Source organism: Phoca vitulina, unplaced genomic scaffold (genome assembly GCF_004348235.1).
Source record: "Phoca vitulina isolate PV1807 unplaced genomic scaffold, GSC_HSeal_1.0 scaffold6, whole genome shotgun sequence".
NCBI lineage: Eukaryota > Metazoa > Chordata > Mammalia > Carnivora > Phocidae > Phoca > Phoca vitulina.
In genome coordinates, this window is record NW_022589709.1 from 35,962,394 (window position 1) to 35,985,408 (window position 23,015).

The 23,015-nt window shown below is 33.8% G+C and overlaps 1 protein-coding gene across 1 annotated transcript in view; it reads right to left on the reverse strand.

Moving 5' to 3' along the window:
• SLF1 (SMC5-SMC6 complex localization factor 1) overlaps positions 1-23,015 on the reverse strand; it is a 77,682-nt gene that overhangs the window by 43,894 nt on the left and 10,773 nt on the right. The window contains exons 2-11 of the mRNA XM_032404001.1: positions 21,827-21,940; positions 21,595-21,670; positions 20,190-20,430; positions 14,806-14,968; positions 8,583-8,726; positions 6,166-6,312; positions 5,138-5,284; positions 4,150-4,272; positions 2,702-2,755; positions 1,577-1,735 (exon numbers count right to left, since the gene is read on the reverse strand). Coding sequence (XP_032259892.1) covers positions 1,577-1,735; positions 2,702-2,755; positions 4,150-4,272; positions 5,138-5,284; positions 6,166-6,312; positions 8,583-8,726; positions 14,806-14,968; positions 20,190-20,430; positions 21,595-21,670; positions 21,827-21,940 — 1,368 coding nt within the window. The remainder of the gene's footprint in view (positions 1-1,576; positions 1,736-2,701; positions 2,756-4,149; positions 4,273-5,137; positions 5,285-6,165; positions 6,313-8,582; positions 8,727-14,805; positions 14,969-20,189; positions 20,431-21,594; positions 21,671-21,826; positions 21,941-23,015) is intronic.

A 23,015-nucleotide genomic window follows, 5' to 3' on the forward strand; every position in this document is an offset into this window, starting at 1 on the left:
ACTATAGCTAAAAGTACACTTTGACCAGTTACTTCAGTCTAAAACTGTAATAACTCTGACCTAAACTTTCTTGCCTAATATATGTGTTTGGACAAAGGAGATCAAATGGAAGTTACCATATTTAGCTAGTGAAATACTACAACTGAGAAAGGCACATTCTAAATATGTATCTATACATTAAGTAATCCCAACTATTGAGACTTACATGAAATGTCCATTTTAATTTTCATGATTATAGTGAGATAAGAGTTCCCAAATGTGACCTGAAAGGAATTAAAGGTATGAAGCTTTTCGTGTAATATGCTTAGTTATCACCAACATTAGTCTGACATAGCTTACACCTGTTATTTCTTCAAATTGGCACTGTGATGAAGAACATAATTAGAAAGCTACCTTTGAAAAGCTGTTCTTACTAGCTTTCACCGTTTAAGGAGTATGCTTATTGTCTGTGTATACTGTGACTAAAAATGATTATTATCAATGTACAAATGGCTTTCTAATCACTGCTATCAGATTTTGTTAGATACTTTACTGCCACAGAAAAAAAATCAGATAAATTTTTCCCAAGAGAAAATTATCTTGGAGATTCTAAGAAAATAAATTAAATCACTCAGAGTAGCACCTAGAAAATAGTTTAAAAATAGAAATGGGCATCTAAAGTCTTGACCTCACTGGGGGCCACCAAAGAAAGCTGATGCCCAGTCCTATAATCCTTATGGGGGGAGATCCACGCTCCCACCTGGACACACACAGGAAAACAGGCTTTCACAAAAGTGCTAGCTTTTAGCTCCACGATGGGATTATTCAGAATGAACCCCTAACGGGGTTAGTATTCCTCTCCCTTCTGCACCTTCTTCTGCATCAACCATCTTGAAGATGTACCCTCCTCCTCCAGAGTAGTAGTAGAATATACTTCTCCCACCCCAAACCAGACTCAGAGGGATTGAAGAATGACTCAATTTCCTCAGTGCATTCATAAAACAGTTCACCCAGTGAAGACAAGGAAGATGACTGACAATGCTGTCCTGCTTTTTCTAACATCCTGCACCAGGTAATTATTGTTTTTTAAGTCTTATGATATAATCAGCATAATTTCACCTCCTGAATTCAGATGAATTCTGGGACATAACCAAGATCAGGCTATAGACGTCTAAGACTGAAGGCCATGGACTAGATTCTGGTGAACTCACCAAGGCAAAGAGCCCCTGTGAGATGATCCTATAGCACCCAATCAATCCTTGCTTTTGTGACACCCAGTCCCCAGTGTGTAACTTCAAATTCCTATAAATCCATTAAGGTCCCATTTTGTCTCTCATTGCTGGGTTAGTTGTATTATGACTACTATCTAGCAAACTGAATTTTTAGTAAATGTTCTATAGTAACTCCAAATACAAATACACAAAAAAAGTAAAAATAAAGAAAGAAAGAAGAAATTATAATAGGGGGGTACTAGATTTCCTATTAAAACGAGAGAAAAAGTTCTGAAAAGAGAAATTAACTGTAAATATACAAAAAACGAGAATGTTCATATTTTAACATTCTCTTAAAGACTGTAAACTCTTAAGACTGCTCTTACCTGTAGAATGTTCTCTAGTAGAGCATGAAGAAGGCATACAGGAGGGATATAATGTGCTTGTAAAGAGGAAAGTTCTTCAATTGCTTCTTTAAAAAACTGTCCTTCTATGAGACTTTCAATTAAATTTAATACACCTCTGGGAAATTCAGCATTTTTAACCTAAAAAAAATAAAGATTCTATGACTCAAAGAAGAAAAAAAAATTCTGGGAGCAAATCTTAAAATAGTAAGGAGACTTAAAATTTTCTCATCTGTAAGATGAAGATAATTCGTGTCCTCACGACTTCATAGGATTGTTATGTGGTTTACAAAAAGATTATTTATAGAAATGTGTTTTATAGCTATAAGGCACTACAAAAATACACATTATTAATTGATTGATTTTTCTCTGTTGCCTTAAATAGTAAGGGGAAATACTACCACTTAAAGAAAACTTGAAAAGGCATCTGCAAAGTATGGCTGATAATGAGGAGACCCCAGGCAGAGCTATAACTACACATAGTTCTTTAGGGGCAACGTTATTTTTTGGTTTTCTTTTAAACGTATAAGCAAACTATATCCATTAAGATATACTAAATATATTAAGATGTCATCAAGCACAATATTTGCTATAGGGTCACAGAATCACTCTGATGATGCATATTAATATAAACTCTTAAGAGTTCCATGAAGTACATTGCCCTTGGTCAAAATATTTTTAACAGCAAAAATAACTACATTGAACTAGCCGAGAATTAAAATACTCTGAAAAGACTACATGAAATAAATTTTAAAAAATGATACAAAGGAAATAATATACTTTTAAAAATATTATACTGAAAATTTAATCTAGAAGTAGTAATTATGAAAGCTATGGAATGTGATAACAGTGCTACATAACTCATCCATGATGAGCACAAGTTAAGTTTTTAATTCTTGTTATCAGTTTGTACTACCATATACAATTTTTTGGAGCTTTGACAGAATATTATTTTTCTTTTTCATTTCTGATTAGAAAAAGTACATTTCAAATTTGATAGGCTTTGTTATACAGACAACACATTCCTTTATATCAAAGTAACTAAAAACATCAAAACACAAAGCTTATTTTTTTGACTCCATCACCACTCTACTCCAAGCCCCTTACCTCAATATTGTACACTGGTTGTTTATCTATTCTAATGCAGCTGTATCTGATAGCCTACAAAAGAGAAACCATATTACCAAAATTAAGCATCTTTTTAGGTAGAAAATTACATTTCAGTGTACAAAAATAAAACCTTGGGCAAACTTACACAATGGACTCAGGTGCACATTAATAGCCATAATTGATCTGATACTAATACACATTTACTCAGACTAGTATCTTCCATTATTTTAAAGTAATAGCACACTCATAAGTGTGAACATTCTCTATTTTCTCTTTCTAAACTAACTTAAAAAATAAAGTCATATTCACTTTGAAGACCTGAAGAGGTCTACTGTCCTTAGTATTTTAATAATTAGAAATATAAATGAGAGAACATTTTGTATAAAAGTCCACAGAAGAAAAAAATGTGGTCATGTTTTCTATATAATAACATGTAGAATCTTTCTCTATTGTTTTAAAATACCTATAATTGTGTATTTGTTTAAAAGATTATACTGGAAAAATATTTGTAACCAACATAAAAAGAGATAATATTCTGATTATATAAGGAGTTCTAGATACTATGATATAAAATAACCTAATGGAAAACTGAAAAAGAATATAAGCAAGCAGGTGACAAAGACAGAAATACACAAATGGCAAGTAAAGGTATAAAATATGCTCAAACTTACTACTGTCAAAAGAAATACAAATTAGAACAATGATAAAGCTCTGGCTTCCACTTAGGATGTAGAAGTGAACACCCATAACCCTCTGGGTAAGGGAAGAGGAAAACAAAATCTTTACCCTGGAGAAGGTAAAGAAAAGATCATGGTCCCAGATCATTAGCAATCCCCTACCACTGGGGGCAGGGCAAGATCACTGAGAAAGTTTCCCCCAAAACGCTAAAGGATTGCCTAAGACTGAGGCTGACCCAGGACACCAGAAAAGGGCCTCGACATCAAATATCAGGCTAGCAAACATTTTACTTTATTTTTTTCATTTTATTATTATTATTTCTTTTAGAGAGGGAGACAGAGAAAGAAAGAGAGAGGGGAGAGAAGGGTAATGGGTACAGGGAGAGGGGGAGAGGCAGAAAGGGAGAGAGAAAATCTCTCTCTCTGGGCTCGATCTCACAACACTGAGATCATAGTCTGAGCCGAAATCAAGAGTCAGACGCTTAACCAACTGAGCCACCCAGGCACCCCAAGCTGGCAAGCATTTTAGCACCAAGATATAGCGGTCTATAGACACCTAATTTATCTGTAGCTTTACTGAGCTATAAATGGCAGAGAATTCAGCTTATTTATTAAATGTACAAATACATTACTGTTCATAACAAATTAATGAACAGAAAATTTTAAGATACATTAAACATAATAATGAGTCATTACTATTATTATTATATTTTGGTTCTACTAGAGAAGGATAGGAAATATAGAAAATTTTAGTATGCCAAGTTCTACCTGAGCTCTATATATGTGCTTCCTTAACTCATTTTTTATTTCAGTAATATCCACATCTGTCCTGATATCCTTGGTTTTTGATTCTTTGGCACGATCAGCAAAAACAGAATTCTTCATTTCTTTCTGCATACATGTAAAAGTACTTTAGACAATGTACTAAAGACAGTATCATCACAAATGTTAAGTATCATAATAAACAACAGAATACAAGAACACATTCGTGCAGCATTAACCTCAACAAAGATCCTTAAAATCATAATTTATAATAATTACACACTGAAATAAAAAGTTTAAAAAAAAAGCAAACATTTTAATTTGGAAAGTTTTACCTAGGGTAATTTTCCTTCTAACCTGTTCCCAATCTTTCTTGGAATCTTCTCCCTCAACCCCTTTGTTGCCATGGTCACACATAACATGATTCATTATTTATTTACCCTTATCATTTTTCTGAAGATCCTTCTGAATATATGCATATAAACATGCTACAGTTTAGATAAAATCAAGTTATACTTTAGAATAATTAACTCAAGAAGGATCCCATTCAAAAGACAAGCTATCTTATTAAAAATGATCTGTATTATACCAGGGAAGATCAAGACAAAAAGTAAAATTTAGATTACAATGCATTACCCAAACTATATACACATGTAGTCTTAAGGTATTTTTATTTTAGGAATTTTAGCCTCTTTTTTCAGAACCTTTGTTTCTTTTAGTTTTTGTGACATTCAGGCAAAACATATTTGAATATCCTGATTATTAATTCAGATTTCCTTGTGTATGCATGTAAAAAATACTGTCCTTATAAACCAAAGTTAATTACAACATTAGTTATGAATATCACACCAGATCAACTGAAGACCATTTTTTTTAATAAGACATGCAGGTTATATTTGACACAGCAAGCAATTATAAAATAAGATTATATGTCTAGATTATATTGTGGAAGCCAAAGAAAATTAACTGTTTAGCTTAGCTTACAAAGTTTTACCTGATCTCTATATATGTGCTTTCTTGAGGTACTTCTAATTTTGTTATGTCCAATGTCTTTCCTGGAATCTCTTTCATTTTCTTTTTTGCGTTTTTTCCTCAAAGTATAACTCCTTTGAATATCTTCATCCTTTTTCTTAATTTCCTTCTACAAGTATTTAGACAATTAAATCTCAACATGAATGATATGTGTCACAAAATCCAAATAAACTCAAGAGTCTGACTTACAACACAAGTATACAACGTTAAAAAATAGTTTTATAGAAGAGGAAATCTCATCCACTGTTAAAGTGGGTCTACATTAGTAAAACATTTTGGAAAACAGTTGGGCATTACCTGTTACAGTTAAACATGCACAGTCCTTATTACGACCCAGCAATCCACCCCAAGGAATATATCCTAAGCTAGAGAAACTCTTGAACATGTGCACCAAGAGTCGTGTAAGAAAATGTTCACACTGTTCATGGCACAACTCTTCATAACTGTAAAAACCAAGCAAGCAGACACAAACCAAGAAAATGAAACCCAAATTTACTTATATCAGTAAGTAAAATGGTTAAAGATAGAGTTGCGAATCAATGGATCAATTAAACATTATATATGCCAGTAAAAAAAAAAAAAAAGCAAGTCACAGAAGACTATCAATACCATCAATTACAAAAAGTTCATTAACAGGGAAACCTAAGCAATATATTGCTAGAGATAAGTACATAGCTGGCAAAACTATAATGAAAAACAAGAAAACAAAACAAATGCCAAGACAGAGGTCACCCATGGGAAAGAGAGAAAAAGAGGATAGTTTGGAAATGACACACAGTAGGATCTTACAAAACTGGTAATGCTCTATTTCTTAACCTAGCTGGTGGATACATAACACTCTTTGTATTCTTTTTAAAATTGTACACAAATGCCTTATAAACATTTCTGTACACGTAATTCAGAAGGAACAATTTTATGAATATCATTACATTTGACAGATTTAGAAAAGAGTTGTAAAATATAAATTATTTTTCATTTGGAAGGTCTTACCTGACTTCCACATGTGTGCCTTCTTAAGGCATCTCTCATTTTAACAAATTTCAAATCTCTATTGGAATCTCTGTATTTTTCTTTTTTGTGATGTTCAGTCAAAAGAGAACTAACATTAACATCTTCATCATGATTTTGCATTTCTTTCTACATGTAAGAATACTTCATCAGTTAGACTGTGGATGAAACAGCCTTAACACAACCAGTGCAAGTCACAACAGAAAAACCCACTCAGGAAGGGAGGTTTTCTAAAACATACATACAAGATTAACTACAGTGAAGATCCTTGTAAATTGTATTACATCTTAGTTACATTAAAATGAAGCAGAGAAATGTAGATTTTTAATTCAGAAAGGTTTATATTGTGTTCACATATACATTTCATGTAGGTACTTTTATTAACTTAATCTTTCTTGGAATCTCTTTTTTTCTCCCCTATTTGTCATATGATTAGTCAAAAACAGAATTTGGTTATCTTCATTATTTTATTTTTCCAAGTATTTCTTTTTTAATTTTTAAATTTTTTTATTAATTTGAGAGCAAGAGAGAGAGAGAGAACACAGAGGGAGAGAGAGAAGCAGACTCCCCGCTGAGCAGAGAGCCAGATGCGGGGCTTGATCCCAGGACCCTGAATCATGACCTGAGCCAAAGGCAGCCGCTCAACCAACTGAGCCACCCAGGTGCTCCTATTTTTCCAAATATTTCTAAAAGTAATTTTAGACTCTAAACCAAATAGAATCTTGCCATTATTAGGCATATCAGATAAAAACATCTCAAAAAATCATTTTATAGAACATATAGTTACAATAAAAACCAGAGTAAGGAATATTAAAATCATATTGTTTATTCATTACACAAAGTTATATTATATATGCATTATATTATATATATATTATATTAGTTACAAGCATACAATATAGTGATACAACAATTCTATACATTACTCAATGCTTATTATGGTAACTGCGCTCTTAATCCCTGTCACCTATCTCATCCATCCTCCCCCCACCTTCCCTCTGGTGCCCATTAGTTCTCTATGTTTAGGAGTCTGTTATTTTGTACAAAGAAACTTATTTTTAAAAATAGAAATTTGTACCTGAACTTTAGTGTTATACAATATAAACTGATGTATTTTCATATCCCATATCTTTCATGTAATCTCCATTTGATTTTTTCCATGTTAAAAAAACAAAATTTCAGTAAGTCCCATCATCTTACATTCTTTTCTGAATGTCAAGATTTTTATACTGTGGCTTATGATGCATTTTTCTCAGACAGATTAGCTCAAAAAGCCTCTTATTAAGACCATGTACATGTAATTAATCATAGAAAGCAGTCTTATAAGTCACATAAATATCAACTGTACTTCAGAAAAGCCAGAAAAAAATTGCATTAATATTTTAATCTGTTGTAAAGTTTTATCTAATCTCTCGTATATAATTTAAGGCACTGTTGAGTTTATGAAGTTCCAGTTCTTCAAGCTCTCTTTGTACAATTTTTGACAGTTGCAGTAAAAGCAGAATTTTTCTTTCTACTCACATTTAAAAATATTTTAGTTTAGGGGCGCCTGGGTGGCTCAGTCAGTTGAACGTCCAACTCTTGGTTGTGACTCTTGGTTGAGTCGACTCAGGTGGGGTCAGGTTGTGATCTCAGGGTCACTGTGTGCTGTGCGCGGAATCTACTTTCCCTTTCCCTCTCCCTCTGCCCCTCCCCACCTCACGTGCCCTCTCTCTCTCAAATAAATAATCTTAAAAAAAAATTTTAGTTTAGACTAAGCAATAACTAATAGGCCAAGGATTTGGTAAATCAACTACTGAGTCTGTTTTATAAAACACAGTATGATATTTAGCATAATTAAACATTAGCTATTCTAGAGTAGAAGTAGTAATGCCTTTTTTTGGTTGCTATTTGAAAAGTTTTACATGAGAGCCACATATACGCTTTCTTAATCTACTTTTCATTGCTCCAAGTTCAAAGTCCTTCCTGTTTGTTTTTCTTATTAAATCAGAATAGAATTCATTTGTATCATTTAAAATATTTTTGTTTGATATGCAGCATAAATACTAGACTTTAGATCATGAATCATGAATATACATATGGCTGAGAGAGAAGAATCCTTTATAAGAAATATATTAAACATTCACGGGAATTTTAAGTATTTCTCATGTGTTGAAAACACACTACATATTAGGAACTGTGTGTTTCTATATGCACATATGCATTATTTCAATAAGAGTCTCAAAAACAGATACATAGGGCAATATCTTGAACAAGCTCAAATCACAGATGATAAAACACAGAGCTGGGTTCAAATACTAGCTCTGATTTCAAAATTCATGTAATTTCTACCATACAGTGCTTCTCAAACAATTATGTAAGAACGAGAAATGTACATTTTTTGGCCCATAAAGTTTTACCTGGGTTCTATACATGGTCTCTTTTAAGGCACCTTTCATTTCAAGAAATCCCGTATCTTTCCAGAAATCTTTGTTTTTTTCCTGATTGCTATGTTTATTCCAAACAGAATGGCTCTGGGAATCTTCATCATTCTGAATTTCTTTCTGTATGTGTATATAAATGGTTCAGGCAATCAATTAAGTATTATTTCAACAACATATACTTTTTATGTTATCCAACTTTATCTAACTGCAAAAGAAGGTAAAATCCCTTCTCCTAAATCAAAAGTTATTAAACAGTAGTAGATTCTTTCAAGGAATATAATTCAAAACAAAGGTCCTGAATAATAAAAGTGATTTCTGTGTATCTTCAAAAAATATAATGCTTTGTTGGTCTAGTAACAATCAATCCTTTTCATGAATAATCATGAACAGAAATATTTTATCTAGTTCCTGTCCAAGTTAAAGATACAATATAGATAAAAAAGTTTCAGATTATAGATTACTTCTGATTATTTTTCAGCTTTTTACTGATAAGACTTCTCATCTACAAGTCTACTACAAAGAGGAAAAGAGGCTTAATGAAGAATTCACAGGTCTTATTTTACTTGAATAGCAATAAACAATTATTTTCACCTAACTTTATCTCAAATATTTAAATTTTTCTTGCCAAGAAATCAAAAATGAATTCATAAACCACCTACCAATGATGTTAAAGACAGTGACATATGTATCTATACATAGAATTCTAAAAGTTCAGCAAAATAAAGAGATGGAAGTAAAAATGAGTTTGTGACATATCTTACAATGTACTTAAGGAAGGGTATTATTCAGAGATTCACTACCTTTACATAGACGTAAGAGAATCACTGTCCTCCTAAGGAACAATTATGATATAAGCTGAAATGTGTTAAGGCCTATGGTATCATCTTTGGTTCCCTTTCACTTGTACTGGGATTCCTATGTAGATGTGAGGGTCTTTTAGCAGGCTGCAATCCTCCAATCAAAGAACAATTCCTGAGAGTACCTGATAGACTTTCTAGTTACTCAAGAAAGTAAAACTGAAAACTAAGAAAAATGAAGACTTTTCTTCCTTCCTATTCCAGGCATCAAAGAAAGAATTGCTCTGAATGTACAAACAATTTTTGTTAAGGAAAACTTGAAGTGGGATAAAAGTGAGTTTCTGGCTTTAAATTTAAACCTGGTTGACAATGGGAGGATAAATCCTTACAGCCCAGAGCATCAAGAAAGATCTACAATACAGAACGAATTAATCTCCCATATAGATTCCAGTAACCCAGTCTGGATCCAGTAAAGCAAAAGAACATGCCATTAGCATTAACAACTAGGCAAGAACATACTGTTTTCTAATTCTGAATATATTTACTTATATATCCATTTCAAGATGTTAGATATTGATCTGTGAATTAAGATGTACGACGCCAAGTACCTTACATAAATTAACTAATTAAAAACCATAACCTGATGAACTATGACATTTGGAAGCTCTTTAAAATTATTTACTTTTTATAGAGTTAAATGATCAATGTATATTTTTCTCCAAATCACCAATACGCTAATTGACTAATTTATGAAATATATAGGAATTATTTTATCTGTAAATATTCATTTCTTATTCCTTATTTCTAATTTTTTTTAAAAAAATTTTTATAAAGATTTTTATTTATTGATTTCAGAGAAAGAGAGTGAGTGAGCAGCAAGCATGAGCGGGGGGGGGGACAGAGGGAGAAGCAAACTGCCTACTGAGCAGGGAGCCAGAGGTGGAGCTTGATCCCAGGATCCTAGGATCATGACCTGAGCTGAAGGGGGATGCTTAACCGACTGAGCCACCCAGGCACCCTTCTTATTCCTTATTTTTTTTTTTTTTCCTTATTCCTTATTTTATAAATACTCCTTTGGTACCAACTATGTACTAGGTATTGTGTTAAGTGTTTATCTCCTATATGACCTGTGAAAAAAGGGTCATGTCTAGTCTCTTTTATATAGTATAGTATGTTCCAAATAGATGACCAAAAGCCTACTTCTTTAGTAAATTATTCTATTATCTAGGAGTAGAGCAGCACAATGTGGCAATGACAGCTGTCCTGGCTTCTGATTCAGATACTTGATGGGGTTTACTGTTTTATGCTAGGTATAGAGAGACTCTGGTCTCTGGGCCTTATTCCTTGATTCAGCCATAGCATCTACCACACAACTTGAATGAATTCATGACACAGGATACAGAATCAGAGAGGTCAAGCAAAGAGTGCTCTATATGGTCCTTAATTAGTATCTATACCCTGATTGTTAAATGGTTATCTCAAGATCTTATGATTGACTACTAGTTATGGTACTGTTAACAGCATTAGGTATTTTTAACTACCCAGAAAGAGACCAGGTGAATATCAAGGTTACCTAATAATACCCAAACTGAATACAAGAAAGGGGGTTCGAGGAGAGAATACTTAAATTTTACTGAGTGCCTGACCTTAAATTTTTGGTCTGACACATGACAGTTGTAGGAGCATGGGCAAATAATTTAACCTGACTGTTCCTCATTTTGCCAACTATAAAATAAGGCTATAATACATAGACACAGGAATATGATGTTTAAAATAAGGTTAAGGGTATATAAGAGTGCCTGGCTGGCTCCATCAGGAGAGCATGCAACTCTTGATCATGGGTTGTGAGTTTAAGCCCCATGTTGGGTGGAGAAGAGAGAGAGGAAGGACAGAAGGAAGGATGGGATGGAAAGGAAAGGGAAGGAAAAAAAAGGAAAGAGGAAAAGAAAGATAGATAAGTAGACAGATAGATTGATTAAGGGTGCATAATGCTTAGCAGACAGCCTGGCACATAGTAATCACTCAATAAATATTAGTCCAGAGTAACAGTTGTAATAGTTCTCACAACAACCAAAGTAAGATAGTATTAGCTTCTATGTACAAAGGAAGAAATTTAGTCTCAGGATAAATGACTTTCCTGTGCACAAAAAACTAATGAATTATAAATCTGGGTCACAAATCAGTTGATCTGCCACAAAAAATGTATGTTTTCTTCTATGGTTTCTACTGTATTTCTTTAAGACTTTTCTGTGGTTCACTTTTTATTTTCTTTCTTAGGCAGAGAGTCAAAAGAAGTTTTAAGTGGTAAGGCCTTCCTTGGGCCAAACAATTGAGATACATTAGTCATTTGTCCCTCTACATTCCTGCACCTTGCACTTGATTTTGTCAATGTACAACACACACTAAATGTAATAGTTTCCGTGTTCTGTTTTCACCACTAAATAGTAAGCACCTTGAAATCTGACATGTGGTCTTACTCATTTTGCCTAGCACACAGCATAGTGCCTGGTACATCAAAAGTCTTCAATAAATATCTATAAACCTGAACTAAATAGATTCCTAAATCTGTTACTTGGGAGCTCTCCAAAAAAAGTATAAGCAGGTTGAACAAAACTTTTTTTAAACAATTGCTTGTTACTTTTAACTCCATCATTTTACATGGCAACTCTCAGAGGGTAATTCAGAATCCATCTAATGAGGAATGTGATATGCTATATGCCAAAGTGGTAGAAAAAAGAAAGACATTACCATGAACTTAACTATTTTCTTCTCAGAAGTAATCACAAAATGCCTTCCTTATTTGGAATAGTTATGAACTCCCATCTGCCTAATCCAGAATTTATAAAACAATGTATTCTAAAATAAACATAAATTATAGAGTATCTGCTACTTTTACTTGATATACTATTGCTGCCCTCCAATATTTCAGCAACTGAATCTGAATGCTGTCAAATTACTGCAGTAAAATCAGACTATGGATAAAGCATATCATATTTTACACTTTATTCACTTCTTTCCATAGAAAAAAGAAAATTCAGATACTTTTACTAATCTAGTTAAGAATGGCTTTCATTCTATTAACAGTTAAACTGTTCAGATACGTAGATCAGATAGGATGCTTTTGGCTGCAAGTAACAGAAAACCAACTCAAAGTCATGTAATAATATGGACGTGTTACTACCTCACAGCATGGTAATATGGTCCAGTGCTAAGACAGGTTTTAGGGTTGGCTAATCCAGCAACTAAAGGATCTTTGCAAGGATCCACATCATGTCTCTACAGTTTGCTATCTACAGGGTTGGTTTCATCTTAAGGATACTTCCCCTCATGGTCAAAATTGGCTGCTAGTAATAATTTAGATTACAGTCTTCCATGTTCACATCTAGCAAGAGCCAGGCTGCCAGTGCTATCTCTTCAGAAGGATGAAGAAACTTCCCAGAAGTTCTTACATACTACTCTTCATGTCCCATGGATCAGAACTGGTTCGCATGCCCATTCCAAGACCAATCATTGTCAAAGGCAACGAGATCATCTAGAGTCCAAGCAGATCCATCCCTTGAAATAAGGTCAAATTTCCAATCTACATTGTTGCTATTCAGTAGGGAAAGGTAATTATAGAAATGATGTATTACATCTATTCTTGGAAAACTCAAAGATATTTCATAATTTCTCTATTAATTTAACATAAAATGAGAACTCATGTGCCAGGCTTTACACAAGATTATTCGGCTATAACTATGGAAAAGAGAGGTATCATCTTGATGACATGATCCTTTTGGTTTAGATGGGGAAAACAGATATTAACCAAGTAATCAGCCAGTTGATTCCCTGAAGAGGCATCATTATAACTGGAATTTGAATGATGAACAGAAGGCAGGCAGGCACAGAGAGAGTACTGAGGAGGACCTTTTCAGGGAAAAAAAGTAGCTTTTGAGAAGACAATGAGGTAGGAAGTAGCTTAGCCTGTTTAAGAAACTGGGAGAAGGCAGTTTTGTTATTGTTGAGCACAGAAAAAATTGAGCAGGATACAAGAATTCTGTGGGGAACTTTTAAGCCATGTTAGAAGTTTAGGACTTTATCCTAAAGGCAATGGGAAGCCATTGGAGGGTTTAAGTAGGACAGTGACAAGATGAGAATTGTTTTACACAGAGCATTTTGGCTGCTCCTTCTGAATGAAGTAGAAGGGACTAGAGAAGTAAAAAGGTAAGAGTAATTAATTAGTATACTACCAAGAGTTAAAAGGTAGAGAGTAATTAAGAGTCTATTTCAGGAGGGCAGGGGAAAGAGGATGAACTCAGGATGATGTTAATATAGGAAGAGAGAAGCACTGTAATTTGAGTATTTAAGATGATAAAATCAATAGGACTTGGTGATTGACAAGATGTGGGGAATAAGGGAAAGGAAGGTTTCAAGGGTGATTCCCAGGTCTCTAACATAAATTATTAGATAAAAGGTTATAGCATCTATTGAGAGGGAAACATTTACGGAGCCAGTGTTTCCTAGAAGATCAAAGTGTAGTTTTTAGATATACTGAGGTTTTTCTACCTTGAGTGACCCTTCTTAAAAATTCTTTTCTTATCTCCAGAGAATTTCTTTTAGGACTGTTCCGATTCAAACAACTTAAGAAGTGGTCTTTGCACTAAGTGGGAAGAGGGAGGTCGAGGAACAGAAGAGGAAAATATTTCTAAATCCTTACAAAGAGCTTCCTCTTTTTTTTTTCCCCATGGGAAAAATATCCACAAATTCTTAAATGATACCATATGATACCATGGTCCACTGCTATTTTATTTATACTCTGACATTAAAATGCTAAAATTAGTTTGTAGTAAACATCACTAAAGCACAGAAAACTAAAATAGAGACTCAAGATAAATTTTAAATTCATCAAGCTTCTTCCACGTTATTAAATATTCTCAAATATTTAAATAATTGAGAACAACTGCCTTTAAAAATATGTCACTTTAAGTACAGCTGACCTTTGAACAATGTGGGGATTGGGGCACCAATACCCCCTACAGCCCAAAATCTACATATAACTCTCAGCCCCCCCAAAACTTAATAGCCTGTTGACCAGAAAACTTACCAATAAAAGTTGAATAACATATTTTATATATGGATTACGTACTCTATTCTTATAATAAGGTAAGCTAGAAAAAAGAAAATGTTATTAAGAAAATCATGAAAAGAGAATATTTACAGTACTGTACTGAATTATAAAAAAAAATCTGTTTATAAGTTGATCCATGCAGTTCAAGGGTTAACTATACTTCTAATCACTGTATTTTTAAACTTCAGAACATATTTTAATTTTCTCAGAGCATATTTTAATTTTTAACATATTTCACACTATGAATATTTTATAAAATAAACACTCAAAAATGTTTTTTACTTATTTTACTTACCTCTAAAAGAAAATCCCCTAGATACTGAATTGGATAAAATGGAGCCTTAAAATGGTCTTTTTCTAGCTCAGCCTTGATTCTTGCATTACTGGCAATCACATGAGTTATTCCACTTGGTGAACTTTTTGGTAAAATAACATTTGCTTTTCCAGCCTCCAGAACTCTAAATAAAAATGTAAATAGTATAAAAAGTATTTTTTTTAAAGCCTATTCAGTCAAATTATCTAAATCAATTACTTCCTAGGAGTAGGAGTGGAACTTTCTGAAAGAATTAAGTTCCTCTGGGTTGAGTGCCATGGAGAATAACTACTGCAGTGATTTCTTAAATTCTAATTTGCTCAGAGAAGATATTGAAGAAATCATGCTCTTCTTTCTACTTATCCATTTCTTGATATGGAAAGACTTTGAAGAATCATGAATATTGAATTTATTCCCTACGGAAAAGTCACTTCCATAGCCAAAACAATAATGAAAGAAGTTTAGGAAGTAGCTACCTCAGAAGGCAACATACTTCCAAGGAAATCATTCTAAACCACAAAAAAGGTACTACAGTTGCCAGCATCCTTTTAAAAAATTAGTTTTTGATTAACTTTTAACATCTCAAAAGTTTCATGAAAGTTCTGCTTGTGCTTAGGATTTAGAAAGCCACAAGAGACCACTGTTATTACCTAACAATAAGAAAAAGCCAAATTGGGGTGCCTGGGTGGCTCAGTCAGTTAAGCATCTGCCTTTGGCTCAGGTCATGATCTCAGGGTCCTGGGATCGAGCCCCGCATCAGGATCCCTGCTTCTCCCTTTCCCTCTGCTCCTCCTTCCCACTCATGCTCTCTCTCTCCTCTCAAATAATAAATATTAAAAAAAAGAAAGAAAGAAAAAGCCAAATAATCTAAAAAAATCTTAACTTTTCATGAACCCATCAGAGAACTGACGTAACAACCAACCAAGAAACTTAATTTCCCGGAGAGTGATAATGATACGGCCCTTTGTGAAGAGACTGGACACTCAAAACTATTTCATTTTGCCAGGGTGCAGGAGAGAAGTAGCTGTCATAAAAGTAGGTAAAAATCAGGTAAAACTCTCTAACACATTTAAGGGCCAAGTGCAAGTACCATGACAATTTATAATATCTGGGAGTCACTGACTCAAGGCAAGTCTACCCTCACTTGCAAGCTCTTTGCCTTTGCTTCAGTATTCATGAAAAAGATTATGGGCAGAAAACAGATTCCCTACTAGGTAGCACAAGTAGGCCAGTGAGGACTGGCTGCCCACCAAGAGACAGACATTAAACCTGGTCCACATCCCTGGATCCTTCTCTCATATGAAGCAAACATCCTATGTCATTGGGGTAAGGTAAGAAAGTCATATACTTTCAGAATCCAGGAAAAGAGGCACTGCTTCTATTGGGAGAATACATGTAAAATCCATGTGCCCTGAGAAAGGGGCAGGAAAACCTCCTGCTGCATAGCCCAAAAAAGGATCCACTGTTTCTGGACGAGGCAAAAGTCATCTGTCCCTGGACAAGGAGCAGAAGAAATGCCACTCAAATATAGGTTCCTGCGTCAATACAAAGCAGAAATCTAATACTGGAGCAGAGACTAGGAATTCTCTCTTGCCAAAACTCTGCCCACAGATACAAAGCAGAATTTGGCTGCCATGGGGGACTGAGACACAAATATTGAGAAAGTCCCAACCCCAGAGAACAAGAACACAAAGAATGCTTAAGACTGAAGTCTATCAGGGCGCCTGGGTGGCTCAGTTGTTAGGCGTCTGCCTTCGGCTCAGGTCATGATCCCAGGGTCCTGGGATCGAGCCCCACATCGGGCTCCCTGCTCTGCGGGAAGCCTGCTTCTCCCTCTCCCACTCCCTCTGCTTGTGTTCCCTCTCTCGCTGTGTCTCTCTCTGTCAAATAAATAAATACAATCTTTAAAAAAAAAAAAAAAAAGACTGAAGTCTATCAGCAAAACCAAAAACCCATCTTACTCTTACCTGCAACCTAGAGGTGAGTAACAAGCAAGAGAGGAAGAGAATGACAAGAAAGTCCTGTGACCCAGCAGTGCTTCAGGGACTACTGAAAGCTGAGGGTGAAGCAAAAACATCAACTAAAAACCCTCCAGCACCCCAGGACTCAGGTCAAGCACAAAGAAACTGTACTCCACCGCAGGAGTAACCAGAAAGGATGCATTGAAGGTAACTATAGCATTAACAAAATCCAAAACCTGCTCAAAAACTGACAAGATTAAGTCAACTACCCATACTAATTGCCTTACAGAAAAAGTAAGCCCATTTTTGGATCTAAATACTTATCTGAGCCTCTATTGCTTTATATGTGATATCTACATGCAATAAAAAAATATAAGACATACACAAAAAGGAAGAAAACCAAACCACTGTCAAGAGATAAAGGAATATAAAGCACAGAGAGATGATCCATTTGTTGAAATTATCAGAAAGTGATTTAAAATAACTATGACTGAAATGTTTGAAGATACAAAGGAAACACTGAACAAATCGCATTAAGAGATCAGGAACTGAGCACTGAGTACATAAAAATGGTAGAAATAAAAGTTACTATATCAAAGAATAATCTCTTTGACAGACTTATGAACAGACTGCATGCAACTGAGGATGGAATCACTGAACTTGACAGGTCAATAGAAATTATCCAACTGAAACACAAAAACGGGAAAAAAAGTTAAAAACAAAACAGAACATACAAAAACTGTGGAAAAGAATTAATTGGTCTAAAACATAGGTAATAGAGCACAAGAAAAAGAAGACAACAGAATTTAAAACATAATGGTTGAGAATTTTCCATAATTAATAAAAGATAAAAAGCCGCATGTCCAAGAAGCTCAGAGAACTCCATGCAAATAACATGAATAAATAATAGACAATAAGCAAGATACACACACATCTGGACACATTATCAAACTGCTAAAAACCACAGGTAATACATTGTTTTTAAATTTTTAATTTCCAATTGTTCATTACTAGCATATAAAAACACCATTAATTTTTATGTAGTGACTTACTACTCTGTCATCTTGCTGAATTCAATAATTACTTCTAATAGCTTTTCTGGATAAGTTATTTAGTATACATCCATATCTCCTGGAAATAAAGACAATTACTTTTATTTCTTTCTACCTAACTCTATGTCTCTTAAATTTATTTTCTTTGCCTTATTTCACTGTCTAGTATCTCTGGTAAAATGCTCAACAGAAAAGGTCATAGTGCGGGGCGCCTGGGTGGCTTAGTAGGTTAAGTATCCAACTCTTGATTTTGGTTCAGGTCATGATCTCAATGTCTTGAGACTGAGCCCCGTGTCAGGCTCCAAACTGGGGGTGGGGCCTCCTTAAGATTCCAACCCCTCCACCCCAAGTCCTGGGAGCTCTCTCTTTTTCTTAAAAAAAAAAAAAAAGAAAGAAATGGTCAGAGTGAGCAACCATTTCTTAATTCCTAATTATGGAAGAAAAAAAAATCCATGATATTAAATTTATATATTTTTACAGTTGTCAGTTGCTCAGATTGAAGACACTAAAATTCCTAACAAAGTATCTGCAGATAGAATCTGCAATTATTAAAAATGGTAACACACTATGATTAAGTACAGTTTAATTCAGGAATATAAGTTTGGTTTAACATTTAAAATCGATCAAAATAATTTACCATATTAACAGAATAAAGGAGAAAAGACAATCATCTCAATAGATGCACATAAAACCTTTCAGAGCAATCAATCTATTTATAATAGCATCCCAAAACAGGAAGTACCTAGGATTAAACTTAGCAAAACATGTACAAGATTTATACAGTGAAAACTGTAATACATTAGTGGCAGAAATTAAAGACCTGGAGAGATAGGGAATTTATAAATAGGACAACTCGATATTGTTAAGATCTCAATTCTTCCCAATTTGACCTATGGATTCATTACAATCCCAGTCAAAATCCTAGCTTGCTTTTTTATAGAAATTGACAAGGTGGTTCTAAAATGTATATAGAAATATAAAAATTCAAGATTCATCAAAACAGTTTTGAATAAGACAAAGTTGGGAGGCTCACCCAACCCGATTTCAAGACTCATTATAGAACTATAGTAACCAAAACTGTGTGCTTTTAGTATAAGGTACACACAGATACCAATGGAGTAAGAAGCCCAGAAATAGACCACACAAATATAGTCAAGTGACTTTTGGACAATAGTGCCAAAGTAATTGCATAGCAATTGAAATCTCGAACATTGCTAGGAGGAGATGTAAAATAGTACAACTACTTCAGAAAACAGTTCGGCATTTTCTTATAATGTTAAGTACACAACTGCCATCCGAGCCAGAAATTTCATTCTTAGTATTTACCCAAGAGAGAGAAAAACAAATGTACATGAAGACTTGTACTCAAATGTTCATAGAAGCTTTATTTATATTAGCACAAGTGAAGAACAAAACAAAACAAAAACAAAAAACAAATGTCTATCAATGGGTGAATAAACAGATAGTTATACATCCGCAAAACGGAATACTACTCGGCAACAAAAAGGAACGAACTCCTAATACACACAATAACCTGGATGAATCTCAGAAATAATGAGTTAAGCAAATGAAACTACATCAAAGAAGTATATATAGAATAATTCCATTTACATGAACTTAAAAAAAAAAAGACACATCTAATGTACGGTGACACAAAGGAAATCAATGGTTGTCTTGTATTGGTGGGCAGAATTAAATGTGTAATGACAGGAACACCGTTAAGATTACATAAATGTTGCAGACTTGACTGTGGTGGGGAGGTGATACAGGTGTATAAATTTCCCCAAATTTATCAAAATGTATACTTAAAATGTGTGCATTTTAGTTGCCTATAAATTATACTTCTATAAAGGTGACAAAGGGCTCTTGCACCCCCCCAAAAGTCATTGCAGTCTCGGAATATAGTTTACTCAATAAGAATTATTTAAAAAATATGATGTAAAAGTTAGAAAGAAATGAAATAATGAAGGAAACATGAACCATGAAGACTGTACTATATAAACCCCTCAAAAAAGCTTTTGTGATAAATACTTACAAAATTTAAAATTGCTTCAAAACTGAAAACAAGTATCTTCCAAGTTTTTTTATTTTGCTTGACTTAGCCAAAAGAATTAACATGGAAAGTTAAACAGAAACCCAAAAATAATTTAAAGCAATACTATAAAATAGATTTTATTCTATTAGACACATACGCTTAATTAAGTACAGAATCACTTAACTCGGAGATTAAAGAGTAAATCACCATGGCTCATTTGGACAAAATCAATAATTTCAAAGAAATACAAAAAGGTATTCAAGCAAACCAAAATTATTTTTTCATTCATTGCTTAGCTTTTATGAGATCTCATCTTACCTTACAAGAGAATCACTTCGTTTATCAGCTCTAACAAGGAGGACAACTTTCCATCTGTGGAAGGCTCCTGGAGCACCAGTGCGTTTCAGTTCTTCACGCCATCTTTTAGGTGCAGATTGCATTTGAGGAGAATAATGGGAATCTTTTTCAATTTTGTAGCCCCATTCATAAGTTGTTTCATCAAGCCATCTGCCACTTTTGGCACTATGAATTATGTAGTCCTTAGTTAGTACCCACTTTCCTAGAAAGCAAATCAACTGTCAGTTACAAAAGAATTTTGGTTCTAATGAATGGTCAACAATAAAGACCAAATATCAAATAAAGTTTGACCTTTTTCATCACAAGACTCTTAGGCTACAATGCCAACATTATCTCTGAATTATGTTTGTTTTCCCAAATTTTTGGTAGAGGTCTATGATGTCACTGAACATTGTATGTAATCTTTCCCATAATGATTCTAAGTCTAAACATTATGAAATTAAATACAAACCTAAGACTTACTAAAATAAATGTGGTATTACTTAAGCTATGTCTACTATTGTTATTCACTGTTTTGGCTGAGATTTGTATTATTCTTCCTATGCTAAAAACTTCTTAAATAATGTTTATGCAAAGTTACACTTTGTAAAACAAATTTATTGAGTTAGAGAATTTTTCAGAATATCTAATAACATTCTGTAGTTCCTTTATCTGGGCAATGGTAATTTTTCTCAACAGCAGGGACAATATAGGTTTTCATTTGTGGAGATAATAATAAATCCAAGTATATTTCTAGTAAATTACTCTAAAAACTAATAAATTTATTGAGTTAAAAATACTTTTTTTTTTGGACGATCAGTGAACTAATGATATGCTAGTTCAATCACAGTAGAAGAAACTATAAAAGAAACATCAAGGGTGACAGAGGGGGAAGACACTAAGTCTTAAGTTGGATTTATGGAATTTAAAATCTTAGAAAAACACAATAGGGTGATTATTGCTTCATATCATGGATGGGAGGCGACAGAGTAGAAGAAGAATAAAAAGAGATTCTTTCCAATGACAGATCAAAGAAAACAAACTTGACTGAGAAGAGCCGAGACTTTGACTAAAGCATTTTTTTGAAGGGGGGGCATTCTTATGCCCAACTTTTTTGTTAAAAAATTTTTTCTGACATAAAACACACTAAATCTTTGGTTAAGTATTCCTGCCTCTTTGGTACATTTTCATGTGTTACAAAGTTTTACTTAGAAAAATCAAAGATACTGTAACAAATATTTTCAGAAAAATATTCAGATAAAATATTTCAGATAAAACCACATTTATTATGTTTGATATAATAATGATACTATCTATCTTTAGGAGATTAAGGTACTTTTTTTAACATGAAGATTTTTTTTTCAAGGAAGAAAGGTAGTTAATTTACCTGCTGCACAAGCTGCTAAAAACTTTTCACTCTTACACAGGCGTTCAGCTATAAGATGTGTACAGTTTTTGTATTTCTGGAAGGAAAAATGCAAATGAAAAAATGTTACTAAAGGTAAGATTGACTTTATAGCATGTTCACTTTATTCTTATCAAGAGGGCATTTTTATCATTCTTAGACCATTATTATTTTTCAAGTCTATATTGAATATTTTATAAGTTTCTGTACTCACCTCACTCTTAATAAAAGTGCAATCTAGTTTTAAAAGCAATTTGCCTAGAGCTTCCTTTTCTTCCATCTTAAATCCTGTCATTTGGATGATATGCTTTGGAGCACCATCTTCCATCTAACATATATACACATAAAGAAAATAATATATGTTAAAGATAATATTCACAGTATTGACATTATTTTTTCTTACCTATGAGTGCTAAAAATAAAAAAATAAAACAAACATTTAATGAATTAAACATATAAGGCTTTATTGTAAATAACAATGTTAAGACTGCTTATGTGCAATAGAAATTGGTTTATAAAGTTATCTTCCCGGGGTGCCTGGGTGGCTCAGTCAGTTAAGTGGCCCACTCTTGATTTCAGCTCAGGTCATGATCTCAGGGTCCTGGGACTGAGCCCTGAGTTGGGCTCCAAACTCAGCGGTGAGTCTGCTTGAGGATTCTCTCTCTCCCTCTGCCCCAACCCCCACTCACGTGCTCTCCTTCTCTAAAATAAATAAATCTTAAAAAAAAAAAATAAAGTTATGTTCCCAAAATGTGACTGTAAATAGATTTTTTTGGTGGTTTGAACATTGAATGTTTGTGTTCCTACATTACTTGACACTAAAACACACTGATAAATGAATACAATTCTTCAGAAAAGATTATTTATATAAATATTAGCATAGTAATACTAGCTTTATTTTATTTTTAAGATTTTATTTATTTATTTGAGAGAGAGAGAATGAGAGAGAGAGAGAGCACAAGAGGGGGGAGGGTCAGAGGAAGAAGTAGACTCCCCGCTGAGCAGGGAGCCTGATGTGGGACTTGATCCTGGGATTCCAGGATCATGACCCTGAGCCGAAGGCAGTCACTTAACCAACTGAGCTACCCAGGCGCCCCTATACTAGCTTTATTTTAAAAGCACTGTTTTTGCTAAGAGCTTCTGAAACAAGTACACTGTGGACAATGAAACCTAATCAAATTTTGTAACAATTTTTAAAATATTTGTGGACAAATATTGAAGAGTACCTAAAAGTCATTACAGAAGTTGATAGAACTCATGTTCCCAAAGCATTTACACCAAATAACTTAGTATACTAGGTACATATAATGAACTGGATTCTATTCCCAATCTATATTTCTTAACTCTGCTATATGTTCACTTTATCACCTACAAAGTAGACTGAAAAAAATCACACTTTTCAA